General features: G+C 35.4%; 1 protein-coding gene across 2 annotated transcripts; it reads right to left on the reverse strand.

The window, feature by feature from the left end:
• Nucleotides 1-305: 305 nt before the first annotated feature.
• LOC131043867 (uncharacterized) lies at nucleotides 306-11,112 on the reverse strand. 2 transcript variants are annotated; one of them, XM_057977094.2, is made up of 3 exons: nucleotides 10,705-11,112; nucleotides 9,974-10,141; nucleotides 306-839 (listed from the first exon to the last, which is right to left on the reverse strand). In XM_057977094.2, the coding sequence occupies exons 1-3, from the start codon at nucleotides 10,774-10,776 to the stop codon at nucleotides 630-632; spliced, it is 450 nt and encodes a 149-aa protein (XP_057833077.1). In that variant the 5' UTR covers nucleotides 10,777-11,112; the 3' UTR covers nucleotides 306-629. The 2 variants fall into 2 exon arrangements, with proteins under 2 accessions (XP_057833077.1, XP_057833078.1); XM_057977095.2 differs by lacking the exon at nucleotides 10,705-11,112 and adding an exon at nucleotides 10,539-10,688.
• Nucleotides 11,113-13,677: the final 2,565 nt, after the last annotated feature.

Raw genomic sequence — 13,677 nt, forward strand, 5'->3', positions numbered from 1 at the left:
TAGTCAAGGCTTCTTTAGGAAAATAAAATTTCTCATACATCAAGTTTAAAAGATACTGGAGTGTCCACACTCCAAACCTATTCTTGAGAACCATTTAACAACGGAGAGCTGCATCTCCCAAATCAACCCCAAATCAACTTATCAATCAACACCTCTCCGTGCTTCTTTAATCATAATTCAAGGACTCTAGTCCAAAGAAAGTCTCTTTTAAACCCGGAAACTCATTTTTAATGGCTTCCCTCTACAAAAAAATGTAATGTAAGTAAGCAAAACAAAGTTCACAACTACTATGACTCACAAACCTCAAAGAGAAAGCACATCGTAAACAAGCTTCAAATTTATGAAAACAATACTGATCCCTAATCCAATTAAATAGTGAAGAGTTTGTAGCTTTGAAATTGGTGGAAATTACTCTTGCACGGTAAGAGACAAATGGATTTGAGAAAAAAGGGCCTTCTACCTGTCCAACTTGCATATGCATTAGTCACCGATATGACCCAATGATTCTAGAATGTACAAGGCCCAATTTGGAGAAATATAACAGACTGCGAATAAAATTTAAAAGAGGCGTACAATGTGATGCATTCTTTATTTACCACCTCCTATCAAACATTATAAAGTACATTAAACTATGACATCGGTTGATCATTACATTCGTCCAAAAGTTTTAAAATGGTATGCTCTGGACAACTGAAAGAAGGCAAAATTAGGTGCTCGCTTGAAACTGTATGCCGCCTCCTGTGCAATCCCTGTGATTGAAGCCCAGATTCCCTTATAACAGGCAATTCAGATCTCCTCCTTGCAGTTGCCTCTCGTCTTTCCTTCCATATCCTTCCATCCTGCAACCAAAATAATTGCCATGAAAAAAAGCTTTTGTTTTTGATATTATATTTAACTTGAGGGGATAAAAAGAACAGTTTCACCATTCCCTCTATATTATATTTGATTCACTTCTCTTTGCAAAACCCAACTATGGACATGAATGCTCAGGCAAGATTGTATTGCATTGTGAATACACGAGAATTGTAAATGCAAACAATTAATTTCTGGCATATGAATGGAATATGTATAATATTTTAATTGGGAATGTAATAAGAATACAAAAATTCAGCCTATTACAAATCAATTGCCAACCTCTAGTTATATCTGAAAATGCACCTAAAACGAGACATGGTGTTCTTTTGTCAGAGTTTGGATTTGTAGCTGGTAAAACTTGTAAAGCAAAAAAAGGAAATTGTCACAGAGCCTCTATTTTTTGGCCACAGCAAATACAAATTCATTTTCAGCCTATATTCATCTATTAGAGTCAGGTTGGACATTAATCTGGTGTGTAATGGTAAAATTCAAATGTATGTAGAACAAGCAGTGAAGAAAATCCAAAAAAAAGAATGAAGAAGTTAAATTGATAGTCATTAAGAAATACAATGTACTTGATCACTTCTTGACTGTCGTGTTAGAATATGTAGTATACCTCTATCGTCTTCTTCAGTAACAACAGTTCCAATTAAGTTCCAGTTAGAGTGCAGCATCAGTTAACGAAGACAGAGATCCAGTTCCCGTAAGGATGCAGCATCAGTTAACAAAGAATAAGGTTCAGTTCCAGTTAGGGTGCTAGCTTTAGATGGATTAGGATAACATTTTCTCACAGATATAGTGTTGAGTTCTCCGAAGTCTAACTGTGACTTAAGGCACAGATTCCAAGTGAAGCTTAACAGTATCTTGGAGCGCACTAACTCTTCCCTTTATGAAGATCGTGAGATTCACTTCTGTTAACCCGATTGGTACATGCTAAGAGAAAGCATACAGGTGCGAATACCAGAGAAAAGTTTATTTATTTTCTGTAGCAGAAATATGTTCAGAATTAATGAAAATCAGTGATAAGGTTTCAACAGTCATTCATGAGTTCTATTTATTGTTTTCTACAGTATGTGTAAATAGATTTTTGCATCTGATAGTTACGATGAAAACCCTAGGGTATTTGGCTTCCCAGATGAAAAATTTCTTCCTAGTCAAATTAGCGGTGGATTCACATAGAATTCACATTAGCTTCTAAATGGAGAAAACAAAGATTTTGTTGACAGTTGCAGCCAGAATTCTAGGTACAAATCAATTGATATTTGCCAGCAAATTATTAATTTGTCACTGTGGTGTGTGTGAATCGTGAACAGAGCTGAGGCTATAAATGCAGTTTGTACACTAGGTGAATAAATTATATATATATATATAGAAAGAGAGAGAGAGAGAGAGAGAGTTTATCAACTAGGTTTTACCCTAGCCATACATTCCTAGCTCCCAGAAAGTCACATCACACATCTCATAAAGCTGCCTAAAAAGAGTCAAAGCACACTATGAGAGGCTTCAAAGCCTTGCGTAGTCTTTTTATGTTGCTTCTATGATAGCCGCTGCAGTCTAAAGGGGCACAAAGGGGAGGACGCGGCAGTTTAAAAAGACAATGACCCAGTCAAACTTGCCGCATCTTAGCAGAAAGGAGTCGCAGCTTTTTAAAAGGTATTTTTTATTCATTTAGACTTTTAGTATCTGCCATAACACTTTGGGAAGGAGCCGTACCAATTGGAGAAGGCTGTACAGACATGAGAAAAAGCTAGGGAAGTTCTGATTGTAGTGTTGACTTCTCATCCGTCCAGGTCAGCAAATTGGTATATGAATATTGAGATTTAATCAATGTCACTGTTGCTGTATGTAATTTCTAAAAGTTTTATTCTGTAACAGCAATACAAAGAATTATTACAAAATTCTCTGTGATCATATTATGCAATAATTTTGTATGAATGAAGTTGTTAGCAATATGTAAAGTTGGAAAGTAGATGTTATGATGATTATTTGTAATACTAATCTCTCTTAAAATAAGTTGAAACAAAACCCAGAACTGCTGGAATGCAAACTGTTTGACAAAATAACTAGTGAAAATTCAAAATTGCAAAATTTTGGTTTAAAAAAATTGGGCAATATATTACATCTGCTTTGCTAGCAGGATATTTTTACATCTGTTTTGTTTAGCAGCATATTTCAATGCATCAATATGACTACTTTCAGTCTTGGATATGAAGGCAGATTGGAAGGTCCCTCTTAAATTCGTGCTCTGAAAATGTCAACTACAAATGTTGTTGGAGGGTCAAGATCTATGGAACTTTATTGAGAAATCAATTACAGAGCTTACTGACTCCACGTTATTGGAAGACCATAAGAAGATGAGCAAAACTTAGCATATCATCCTTGATTCTGTAAAGGATCATTTAATTCCTCCCATCAGAAAAACCAAAATAAGTCAAGAGCCACATGGATGAGCAAGGCAACTATCATAGCTACCTACTTGATGAAAATTACTAATTTCCAGAGTCAAATTGTAGCAATTGGAGAGGTCAAGGGTGAAGAGCCGGTACCCATCACACTAAATGGGTTCTCTTCTTCTGGGCAACCTTTTGTTCGTGGGATTTGTGCCTAGATTCAACTTCCCACTTTTGAGAGGCTACAGGTTGATCTCATTCAGCAGGAGACTAGACTGGAAACTGTTATACGAATGGAGGAGAAGCAAAATCTTGCCCTCATCAACAAGATGAAAAAGGGTAACAAGAAAGGACCTGGGAAGGATTAAAAAGAGAAGAATGAGGATTCAAGTTCTTATAACCAAGAAAAGAACTTGAGCCACATTACATCTTCAAGTGGCAAATGTTTGGGCACTTTGCTTCTTAGTGTCCAGAGAAAAAGGGTTAGGGCAAACAGCAACAGCACAAGTTTGCAAGGAGTGCAGAAGCATTAGCTGGAGCAGATGAGCTTTCATCCAAGCTTGAGACGCGCTTCTCTATGTCACAACTTGTCTGAGATTTGACATAGAAGACTCTAGGTCACTTGCACTATGGAGCATTGCCAATCTTGAAGGAGACAGTGCAAGGATTGCCTCACTTCAAGGTTGAGAAGAAAAGAATATGCAAGGGTTATGTACTCGGCAAGCAATGTGAAGGTTGTTTTTCCTAGCAGCTAGAATAGATCAAAAGAGATTCTTGATTTAATCCACTCAGATGTATGTGGACCCATGTCTTCAGCGTCTTTATCAGGTAACATATGCTATCTATCTTTTATTGATGATTCCTTGACGAAAACCTAGATCTACATCATGAAGACCAGGGATTAGATCTTCAAAAAGTTTCAAGCGTTGAAGGCTATTGTAGAAAACCAAAAAAGAAAGAAGATTAAGGTAGTAAGGTCTGACAATGGAGGGGAGTATACATCCAAGGAGTTTGACACTTTTTGCCAAAAAGCAGTAATCAAGAAGGAGCTAACAGTGCTCTACAACCCTCAACAAAATGGGGTTGCAGCAAGAAAGAACATGTCCATCATTGAGACAGCCAAATCTATGATCCATGATCTAGAGCTACCCATATGTCTCTCAGCAGATGCATGTCTTACAGCTGTCTATATTCTTAACAAGTGTCCTCGCAGAGTGTTAAAGAACGAAACACCAGAGGGGGCATTCATAGGTGAGAAGCCTCAAGAAGCACATTTTTATGTTTTCGGTTGTCCTATTTACATTTATATCCTTGACAAGAAAAAGATCAAGTTGGAACCTTCTGGTTTAAAGGGTATCTTTATTGCTTACAATGAGAAGTCAAAAGCTTACAAAATCTACATTCCATCTTAGCAAATGACAATTGCGAGAAATAATGTCAAGTTTGACAAGGATGCATAGTCCTACAAATCTCAAGAACCAACAGCAATAACTGTGGAGGTAGAAAACCTTACTGCCTCAAAAACTGATCTGCAAAAATTAGAGAAAACAGAAAAATCAAATTCAGATCAGCAAGCTTTCGAAGGTGTTTAGGGTGTCTCTCTTCCATCTAGTTCAACAAGGAAGCCTAAGTGGTTCATCTAGACACTACAAAAAGCATGGCTAAGTGGTTCATCTAGACACTACAAAAAGGATGGGAGCAAGTTGGAACTCCTATAACTTCAATTCAAGCAAGTCATTCTCCCAAGAAATTTCAAAATTATGTGGGACTAATGTCTCCGCCTTCTACTTTTAAGGAGGCAATAGGTCAGCAGGTTTGATAGAATGCCATAATGAAGCAGTAAAACTCCATAATGAAGACTGGCTGACTCTAAGTGTTTATACAAGATCAAGCATGCAATAGATGGCACCATAAAAAAATTCAAAGCTTAGTTTGTGGCTACAGGGTTTTCCCTAAAAGAGGCAGTTGACTATTAGGAGACCTTTGCTCCAATTGCCGGGTATACCTCTGTCAGGTTTAGCATGTTTGAGCAGCAATCTTTGACTAGCATTTAGATAAAATAATTGTGAAGACAGCATTTATTAATGGGTTGATTGAGGAGGGGGTGTACATAAATCAGCCATGGGGCTTTGAGGTGCATGAGTGTGAGGCTCATATTTAAAGATTTAAGAAGGCCTTTTATGGTCTGAAACAAGGACCTTGTGCATGGTACTCCACGTCAATGAATATTTTTTAGGCGTGAGTTTCACTAAGATAGATCAAGATCCCAATCAATACTATTTAATAGATCATTCTCAATTGCTTGTTTTAGTCTTGTATGTAGACAATTTAATGTTTATAGGAAGTTCAAATAAACACATAGAATGATGCCATACATAGTTAGCAAAGAGTTTGATATAAAGGACACCTGGACATTGGCTTGAAGCACTACTTCCTGAAGCAAGAAATATGGCAAAATCTAGGTGAAGTTCTCCTTGGAGGGGAAAGTATTCAAGATTCTAAAAAGATTGCAAATGCTGGACTGCAAGCCCATGGCTACTCCTACAGTAGCAAATCTTAAAGTCATTTCTTGATTCTGATTCAGATTTGATAGATCTATGTACAGACAATTGATAGGTTCCCTCATATACTTGGTAAATACTAGGCCTAACATTTGTTCTGCAGTCAATACCCTGAGTAAATGCATGATGTAGCACAGGCAAGTTCATTGAGTTGCTGCAAAACACGTCCTCCAGTACTATGAAGGGCATAGTGCATTTTGGACTGAGATATGTTGTTAATGAATACTTAGTCCTATATGATTTTTCATATTCTAATTGAGTAGGTAGTGCTAGTGATAGGAAGAGCAGTTTAGAGTGATGCTTCAGTTTGGGTTTGGGCATGGTTCCTGGTCTAACAAGAAATAGACTTCTGTAGCACTCAATTCAATTGAAGCAGCATATACACAACCAGTTTTTCTAGTTGTGAAGCCATTTGACTTTACAAATTACTAGCAAAACTGACAGATTACACTTTGGATGCTACCATGACTTTACTATTACAATCAGAGTTGCATCACACTCTTTAAAAATCCAGTATTTCATGACCAATTCGAGCATATTGAGATCAGGAACCACTTTATTTAAGACAAGGTTCGATAGGAAGAATACTTGCCTTAGTAAGAGGGAATGTCTGAATATGTAGTCTACCTCGGATAGTCTTCTTCAGTAACAAAAATTCCAATAGGGTGCAACATCAGTTAACAAAGACTGAAGTTCAGTTCCAGTTAAGGTGCTAGGTTTAGATAAATTGTGGAATCTTTTCTCTCAGTTCTAGTTTAAGTGCTGAGTTATGTGAAGTCTAATTGTGAGTTAGGATGCAGATTCCAAGAGAAGCCTGATTATCTCTTGGAGCACGATAACTTTTCCCTTCGTGCAGATCTTTAGCTGAAGTGTGAGATTCATTCTGTTAACCCAAAAACTATTCCCATCTCAGATCTATATAAAAAAAATAGAAAGAGTTTTCTTTAGTCCACCAGATAGGAGTCCGTTTATTTTCTGTTGCAGACTTCATGTTCAGAATTAATGAAAACCGATGACAAGGTTTTGACAGTCATTCATTGAGTTCTATTTATTGTTTTCTATCGTATGTGTAAATAGATTCTTGCATCTCATAGTTAAATCTATTTTGATAGTTTTTAGTTTCTATTTTTATTCCTATAAGAATTAGATTCAATGCTTGAATCTATTTACCATGTTTTAGTAAATTTATCACCATGCGTTGGTTTTTGCTCAAATCTCTATGTGAAATTTATACACATATATATGTGAACAGGAAATAAAACCAATAACAATCAAAAGGAAAGCCCAATAATAAAAAAATAAAACTTGGATACATCTTAGAGTGAAAATTATTAGCTAGAACAAGCAATTGAAAAACAGAAAACCAAAAGCAGGAACTCAAAAGTTCAGAGAAAGAAGCAAAAAAGGACAGCCAGTTACATTTAAGGACATACAACAAAGTTACAAACAATAAAACATAACACAAAATACAAAAAAAAACTCAGTTGTTTAGGGTACCATGACATCTTCCTTGATGGCAGATGATTCATAACACATAATATAAGTAATGCTTAACCATTTCATTGCATACACATTCATGACAAATTTGCCAAACCAATATTTCTGTCCTCAAATACCATCCTCAAGCATTTCTGTCATGTTAAACTCAATTCTCCTCTTTTTATCGAATCCAAGGAAACCATCCATGTGTAACAGTTTCACATTATCTGGTTCCCTTTTTACTCTGCACATTTGGGCTAACTTCTTCCAACATGGGCAACTCATATAAGTTAAAAGCAGGTAATCTTATTGACTTAGTACCCAACAAGTGAAATGTAAAAAGAGGAATTTTCTCATATTTCTATCATGATAACCTCATTTTCCTCTTTAAATCAAATCCAAGAAAACTATCCATATGTAACAGTTTCACCTTATCTGGTTTTCTTTTTACTCTACAGGTTTGGGCTAACTTCTGTCAACATGGGCACTCCATATAACTCTTGCTAGCATTATATTAATATACCTACCTGAACATTTAAGTCTGAAGGCATTGCCAAAATTAAAACGGGAAATCTCATAGGCTTAGTACCCAACAAGTGAAATGGAGAAAAGGGAATTTTCTCATATTTCTAGGGATCCTGGTCCACCCTTTTCACTACAGATGTATAATAAAAATAATATTCAAAAATCCATTTAAAATAAAATTGAACCAGTTTAAAACCTACCTAGGTCTCTGCTTAATAATTGAAAATTCACAAAGGTGAAGATGAACAATGCCTCAAATTGATATTTTAGGACTACATATAACGTACTGTGGCTGATAAATTTTGCAATTCCATCCCACTTTTTCTAACAAGCAAACTAGATTTTACTGTAGAAAGACACAATATTGGATCTGAGAGTTGGAAGCTGCAAGATCCCTCTGGAAACAACAGGGCGCTCTGGGAAACAGCACGGCCATTTCAAAGCAGCAAGTTGGAAGCTGCAAGATCCCTCTGAAACAAACCTCTTCTCACTCTCAACAATAAAGACCTAAAGAAAGAAATTATTCAAGAGCATAAATTTAAAATGATGAAGAGGGCCAAAATGATGGAAAGCTTGTCCAGATTCTTTGACAAACCAACTCCAGGCACTTGATATGGATGAGATTGTGGTAGATTGTCTAGGGGGCATCACCTCTTCCAAAAATTTGATGTCAGCTAGCTCATCTATGAAGAGGAATTGTAGAACTGAAGTAGAAAAAATTCAAATGAAAGTGCAAGAGATGATTGAGGAAGGCTCCAGTAGGACTATATAAAGCCTCCTCTCTTGTCAGAGTAGGAGGGCAGTAACAGCCTCTTAATTGGACTCTTGGCTGTTGTCCTTGGGTTGATCTTTGGCCTCTTATCTAATTCTTTTTGTTGTCGTTGTGATCTTGAAGTGTCAATGGTTTAATTTCCTCTATGGTTGGTTGTTGGCACACTTTCTTGTCTCTTCTGAGTTCTCTGTGTTGTTTTAGTTCTTTTGGTACATTCTGTAATCACGTCCCTCAAGGTGTGGACGAGAGCCCCTTAGATTCCTCAATATTCAATCAAAAAATTAAAAACTATGCTAAAATATAGGCATATATTTTAATTTGTAATTTGAAGGGACTTTAAGCCTTGCTATTTGGGAAGCATTTACCTATTTCCATTAGCTAAGAGATAAGAGGACTGAAACTCAATTTCAAATACCATGGCACTTGCATAGTCAGCAATAATCATAGCAAATTATTTCATTGGTCCCTCATACCATACTAATATATTCATGAAAATCTCCACAAATTATCCATCCATCTTCAAGGCATTTCCCTTTGCTCATCATGTAAGCAGAGGCTGGAGTTTTTTGGACGTTTCTCTTTACAATGGTGACTAGAGGTCTTCCCTTTATCAAGTTATCTATTTTGGTCTTCTTTATGCAAGCTTAATTTTTTCAAAGAAGGAAATACAGTTCAAGTGCCAACCTAATATTAACAAGGCATTAACAAAGACAGTTGCAAAAAGAGTAAGAAAATCCATTTGATTCAATGAGGAAAAATCAATAATTAAATAAATTCCTAGAATTAGATATGCATCGTTTGGTCCCACAAACATATACATAGAGAGACAGCGAACAAACAGTAATAAAGAAATTCAACAAACCTGAGAAGACCAAACAACAATTAGAAACGAAAAACTGGAGAGTTGCAAAAATTAAAAGTCCATATTAGGCAAAAAGAAGCTGAAAAGTTAACATATACACCTGAAAAGAAAAAGCACAATCTGTACAAGACAATGCACTCCTAAAAAGACATGTTATTTATAAATTTAGTGAGATGCTAATTAGACTCCTGATAAAAAATTCTTGTAGTCAAGAATTCAGAGACATGAATCACAATTATTGCACATCTCACCAACTAATTCTTTTAAGTGGAAAATGAAGTTAGCGTGGGGTGCATCACTTTTAATTATTGTATATGGATACTACACCATACAACAATAGGCCAATACTCTAAAATGTTGCCTGAAACTTCTTTGAATTTTGATCTGATGCAAATCTTTCAACGGCTTTACTTCAGTTCCACAAAACGGTCTCCTAGCAATGCATATTTTTCTTGATGATGGAGAAAGTAGGCACAACTGATGCTCACCCTACGCATCAAACAATAAAAGAAAAGACAATCTCACTTACATGAAGAATAGACGGCTCAGGAGGAGGGCATTTGACGGGCTGATCCTTATCTGGAGGCTCTAGAGGATGTTCTACAGGCTTGAATTCTTCTGTAGGTTCAACTCCATGGATATCTGCCGAAGCACCTGGTAAGTCCTTGCCAGAGTGGGCGCCCCCTTCCTTCTCATCCTGCAACGAAATGTGACGACAAGTTAAAAAACCCAAGATACCCATCCAATACCGAACGAAAGCATTGTCTTACACAACAGCCTGGTTGCTGAAGGCCAACGCCATGTGCTTTGGGAATCGAACTAGTAACCTATCATCATCCTAAAAAAGATGTATTCTACAACGTGGGTTTTTAAGGCCTCGATCACTTTCCCAGGGAATTGAACTTGTGATCTCTGATAAGCCAAAATCACCAAACAAGAAACACAGAAAAGACTATATCCAATCAATGGGTATTTCAAGGCATGATTTTATCCCAACCTTTAATTAAATCCCACATAATACCAAACACCAATGTATCAGATATTTTAAAACCCAACGTAATGAAACTAAAGTTGCCCAGGATGCAGATCTAAACTTTTACAGAAGGTCGACAGAGATAAATCCCCATGTCCCCCAATTGCTTTTTTTAATAATTTTGGTCATCAATTTGCCTTCCCCTCTTCAACAGAATGCATAATTAAAACTCCGAATATCCAGAGAACAAAAAGTAAAGAGAGAATACAGTGGAAGAGTTATCATACCAATATCAATGATGGTTGAGAAGTGTGATGAACGGACCTGTTCACTGTTAAGCGTGAGAATATCCCCACCATGTTCTCACTACTACTTCTGTTGACCCCTTTTTCTCTCCGTGTTTCAGCTAAATGTGGCTTTCCAATTGAATTTTTTGGAGTGCTACAAACGTGAGATGTGGCTTTCCAATTGAATATTGGTGATGTGGGGCGCTCCAAATGATGTAATCACTCGCTGTTTTCCAGTCATATTTGAAATGGGCTTTCCCATCACACGTGTTATTACCTGGAAACCCCGGAATTGGAGGCGGATAATTGGTCAATCGTTAAAATGATGAAGTCTGTCGGTTGGACCAGTCAAGGATTCTTACCTACTGTAAAAAAAAAAAACAATCTGGAAAGAAAGAAAGAATGAATTTTAACATCCACGAGACTAAGAATAGCCTATGGGACAAATGTAAGTATACGAATCTCGAGAAGTTTTATTTTGAACAATGTAAAAGAAAAGAATCAAAATCATTTTTTATTTTTTATTTTTTATTTTTTATTGAGACGGGGCCAAAAATAATGATACAGACAAGGGGCAGCAGTTAAACTGCCCAAAAATAGAAAAACAAAAACTGTCAAGTCAACATTACAAACAAACAAATAGAATATGTAAATTCATTTTTTTATTTAAATATCAAACGAATTTTATCTTGTAAAGAAAAGTATCTTTTGTCTAAGTTTACTCTAGGTTAATTAGATGAATTGGTTATTAGCATTCTTATGTTTTAAAAAATTCATGTAAATGCTTTCAAAGATAATAATTTGATCTTAAAGGATATGGGTGATAAGATGATTCTAATATTTAACCAACATTTGTATTATTAGTTCATTTTTTTTAATCATTTAGAAGCTTTTGAGTTCCCCCATGCACAAATAATCTCAATTATATATATATATATATATATAGAGAGAGAGAGAGAGAGAGAGAGAGAGAGAGAGAGAGAGAGAGAGAGAGAGAGAGAGAGAGAGAGAGAGAGAGAGAGAGAGAGAGAGTTTATATTGAATAAGCATAAATTGTTCCTAATAAAATGTGAAAGTCTAAGAAGCTATTCTACTCTTAGGTCTCAAACAAAGTGCATTTCTATCAATTATCAAGAAAAAAAAAAACATTTGAACAAAGAACTTGACTAACATAGTATTGTTTGCAAAGTGTAGAAGAATTGCTAAGAGAGTTGCTAAGAGTAATTGGAAAAGTGTGAAAAGAACAACAAGGAGTTGAACACATATAAGAGAACGAATGCATCACAAGCAACTTATGTTTAGAATATTAACATGGCATATCTCAAAATACATTGAACTTTCATGAGCTTGAGTCTTGACTTTGCTAATATTTGAACTTGAGACATCATGACAAGTGTACATGTATGGATGAATTCTCATACAAAACAATATATGTGTAGAGAAGAATTTGAAACAAGAAGCTATACAAATATGAATCTATATATGTCTATGAAAGTAGAGTGTATTAATATAAACAAATACAAATACAAATACAAGTGAGTTGATATCTACAAGCATAAACAAAGAGTGTGTGTGTGTGTGTGTGTGTGTGTGTGTGAGAGAGAGAGAGAGAGAGAGAGAGAGAGAGAGAGAGAGAGAGGTGTATTAATATAAACAAATACAAGTACAAGTGAGTTGATATCTACAAGCATAAACAAAATGTGTGTGTGTGTAAGTGAATGCATATAATATATTAAATTCTATTAAAGAAAGAATGCATTGTCTTCAAGATAATCAATTTGATATCCTATAACCTCATCAAAATAAGATCCAATTCATCTATTTATAAAATATTAATTATATTCAAACTATAATATTTCCATCACAATCTTATCACAAAATCATCAATGCAAGTCAAGTTTAGATAGTTGTTTTAATTAAACTTGTATCTAATGAGCAATAAATATAGTTTACTAGGTTTACCTAATTTTAATTTTATACTTATTCACCAAGATATATAAAATCATTTATTTTTAAGAATTACTATTATCACATTGATCATGCCATTATGATAAGATTTACCACATTAAATGATAAAATTTATTATGTATATAAAATAATGGTTTTAAACATCAAAGAGGTTGTTAGCACCTTCATATTTTTGCCAAAAATATCAAGTGTCGTGATGAAAAAGTTAATTGCGGCACTCAGAAACACCCCTGCAAATTCTTTCTAAGTTGCCTACTTTGAGGGTGAATTAATTGTTGTCCTTTGATTGTCCTGGAAATCCACTTGGGCGTCATATTCGCCTAACATAATTAAGTGTGAACATTCATTTCATGAGGACTTCACTGGCTAGGCAATATTATATCATGTGCATTCATATTGGGGGGTTTAATATCCCAAAAATGAGGGTGCAATATATTGCCTATCGGTGAAAATATGGGGGTTTTAATTCTAGCTATGAAAAAATACAATATTTGGTGAAAATAGGGGGGCTTTTAATTCAAGTCATGTATTGTGAGGGGTTGACAAAAAAGGAGTTTAGGGCAACATTTTTTTAAAATAGGGGGATTCTTTAGTATGTCATGAATGCACATGCTATAACCCAGGTTCACTAAGTGAAGCCCCCATGATTCATTTTTAGATTCCTAGAATTGAATATTTGATTAGCTTTCAAAGCACCATGTTTGGGGGTTTTGCGAAGATTTGTTGTTTGTACATTGACTGATCTGCTAGAGTAGTCCACTTTGGAGATAGATATTGCAAATCTGGATGATTGTCATGTCAAATGAATTGGTTCTCTCAAGGAATACTCATTTGTTCAATTGTAGAGTCTTAGAGTAAAGTTTAGTATTTTTACCAAGCCAAAAGAAAATTGAATTTATTAAAATTAATTGTCTACATGTTCCAGAAAGTTTCAGAAGTGTCATCTTTGACCATAAATGTTTTGCAGAAGAAGTGGGTTTAGGCAAATCCATTTGGCACACTTGA

Source organism: Cryptomeria japonica, chromosome 2, assembly GCF_030272615.1.
Source record: "Cryptomeria japonica chromosome 2, Sugi_1.0, whole genome shotgun sequence".
NCBI lineage: Eukaryota > Viridiplantae > Streptophyta > Pinopsida > Cupressales > Cupressaceae > Cryptomeria > Cryptomeria japonica.

Coding starts and splice junctions, on each gene's coding strand:
- LOC131043867 (XM_057977094.2), bottom strand. CDS start 10,776: ATGGTGGGGATATTCTCACGCTTAACAGTGAACAGGTCCGTTCATCAC. Junction 10,142..10,704: donor CTCAACCATCATTGATATTG/GTATGATAACTC, acceptor ATTTCGTTGCAG/GATGAGAAGGAAGGGGGCGC. Junction 840..9,973: donor CTGAGCCGTCTATTCTTCAT/GTAAGTGAGATT, acceptor TTTTGGTTGCAG/GATGGAAGGATATGGAAGGA.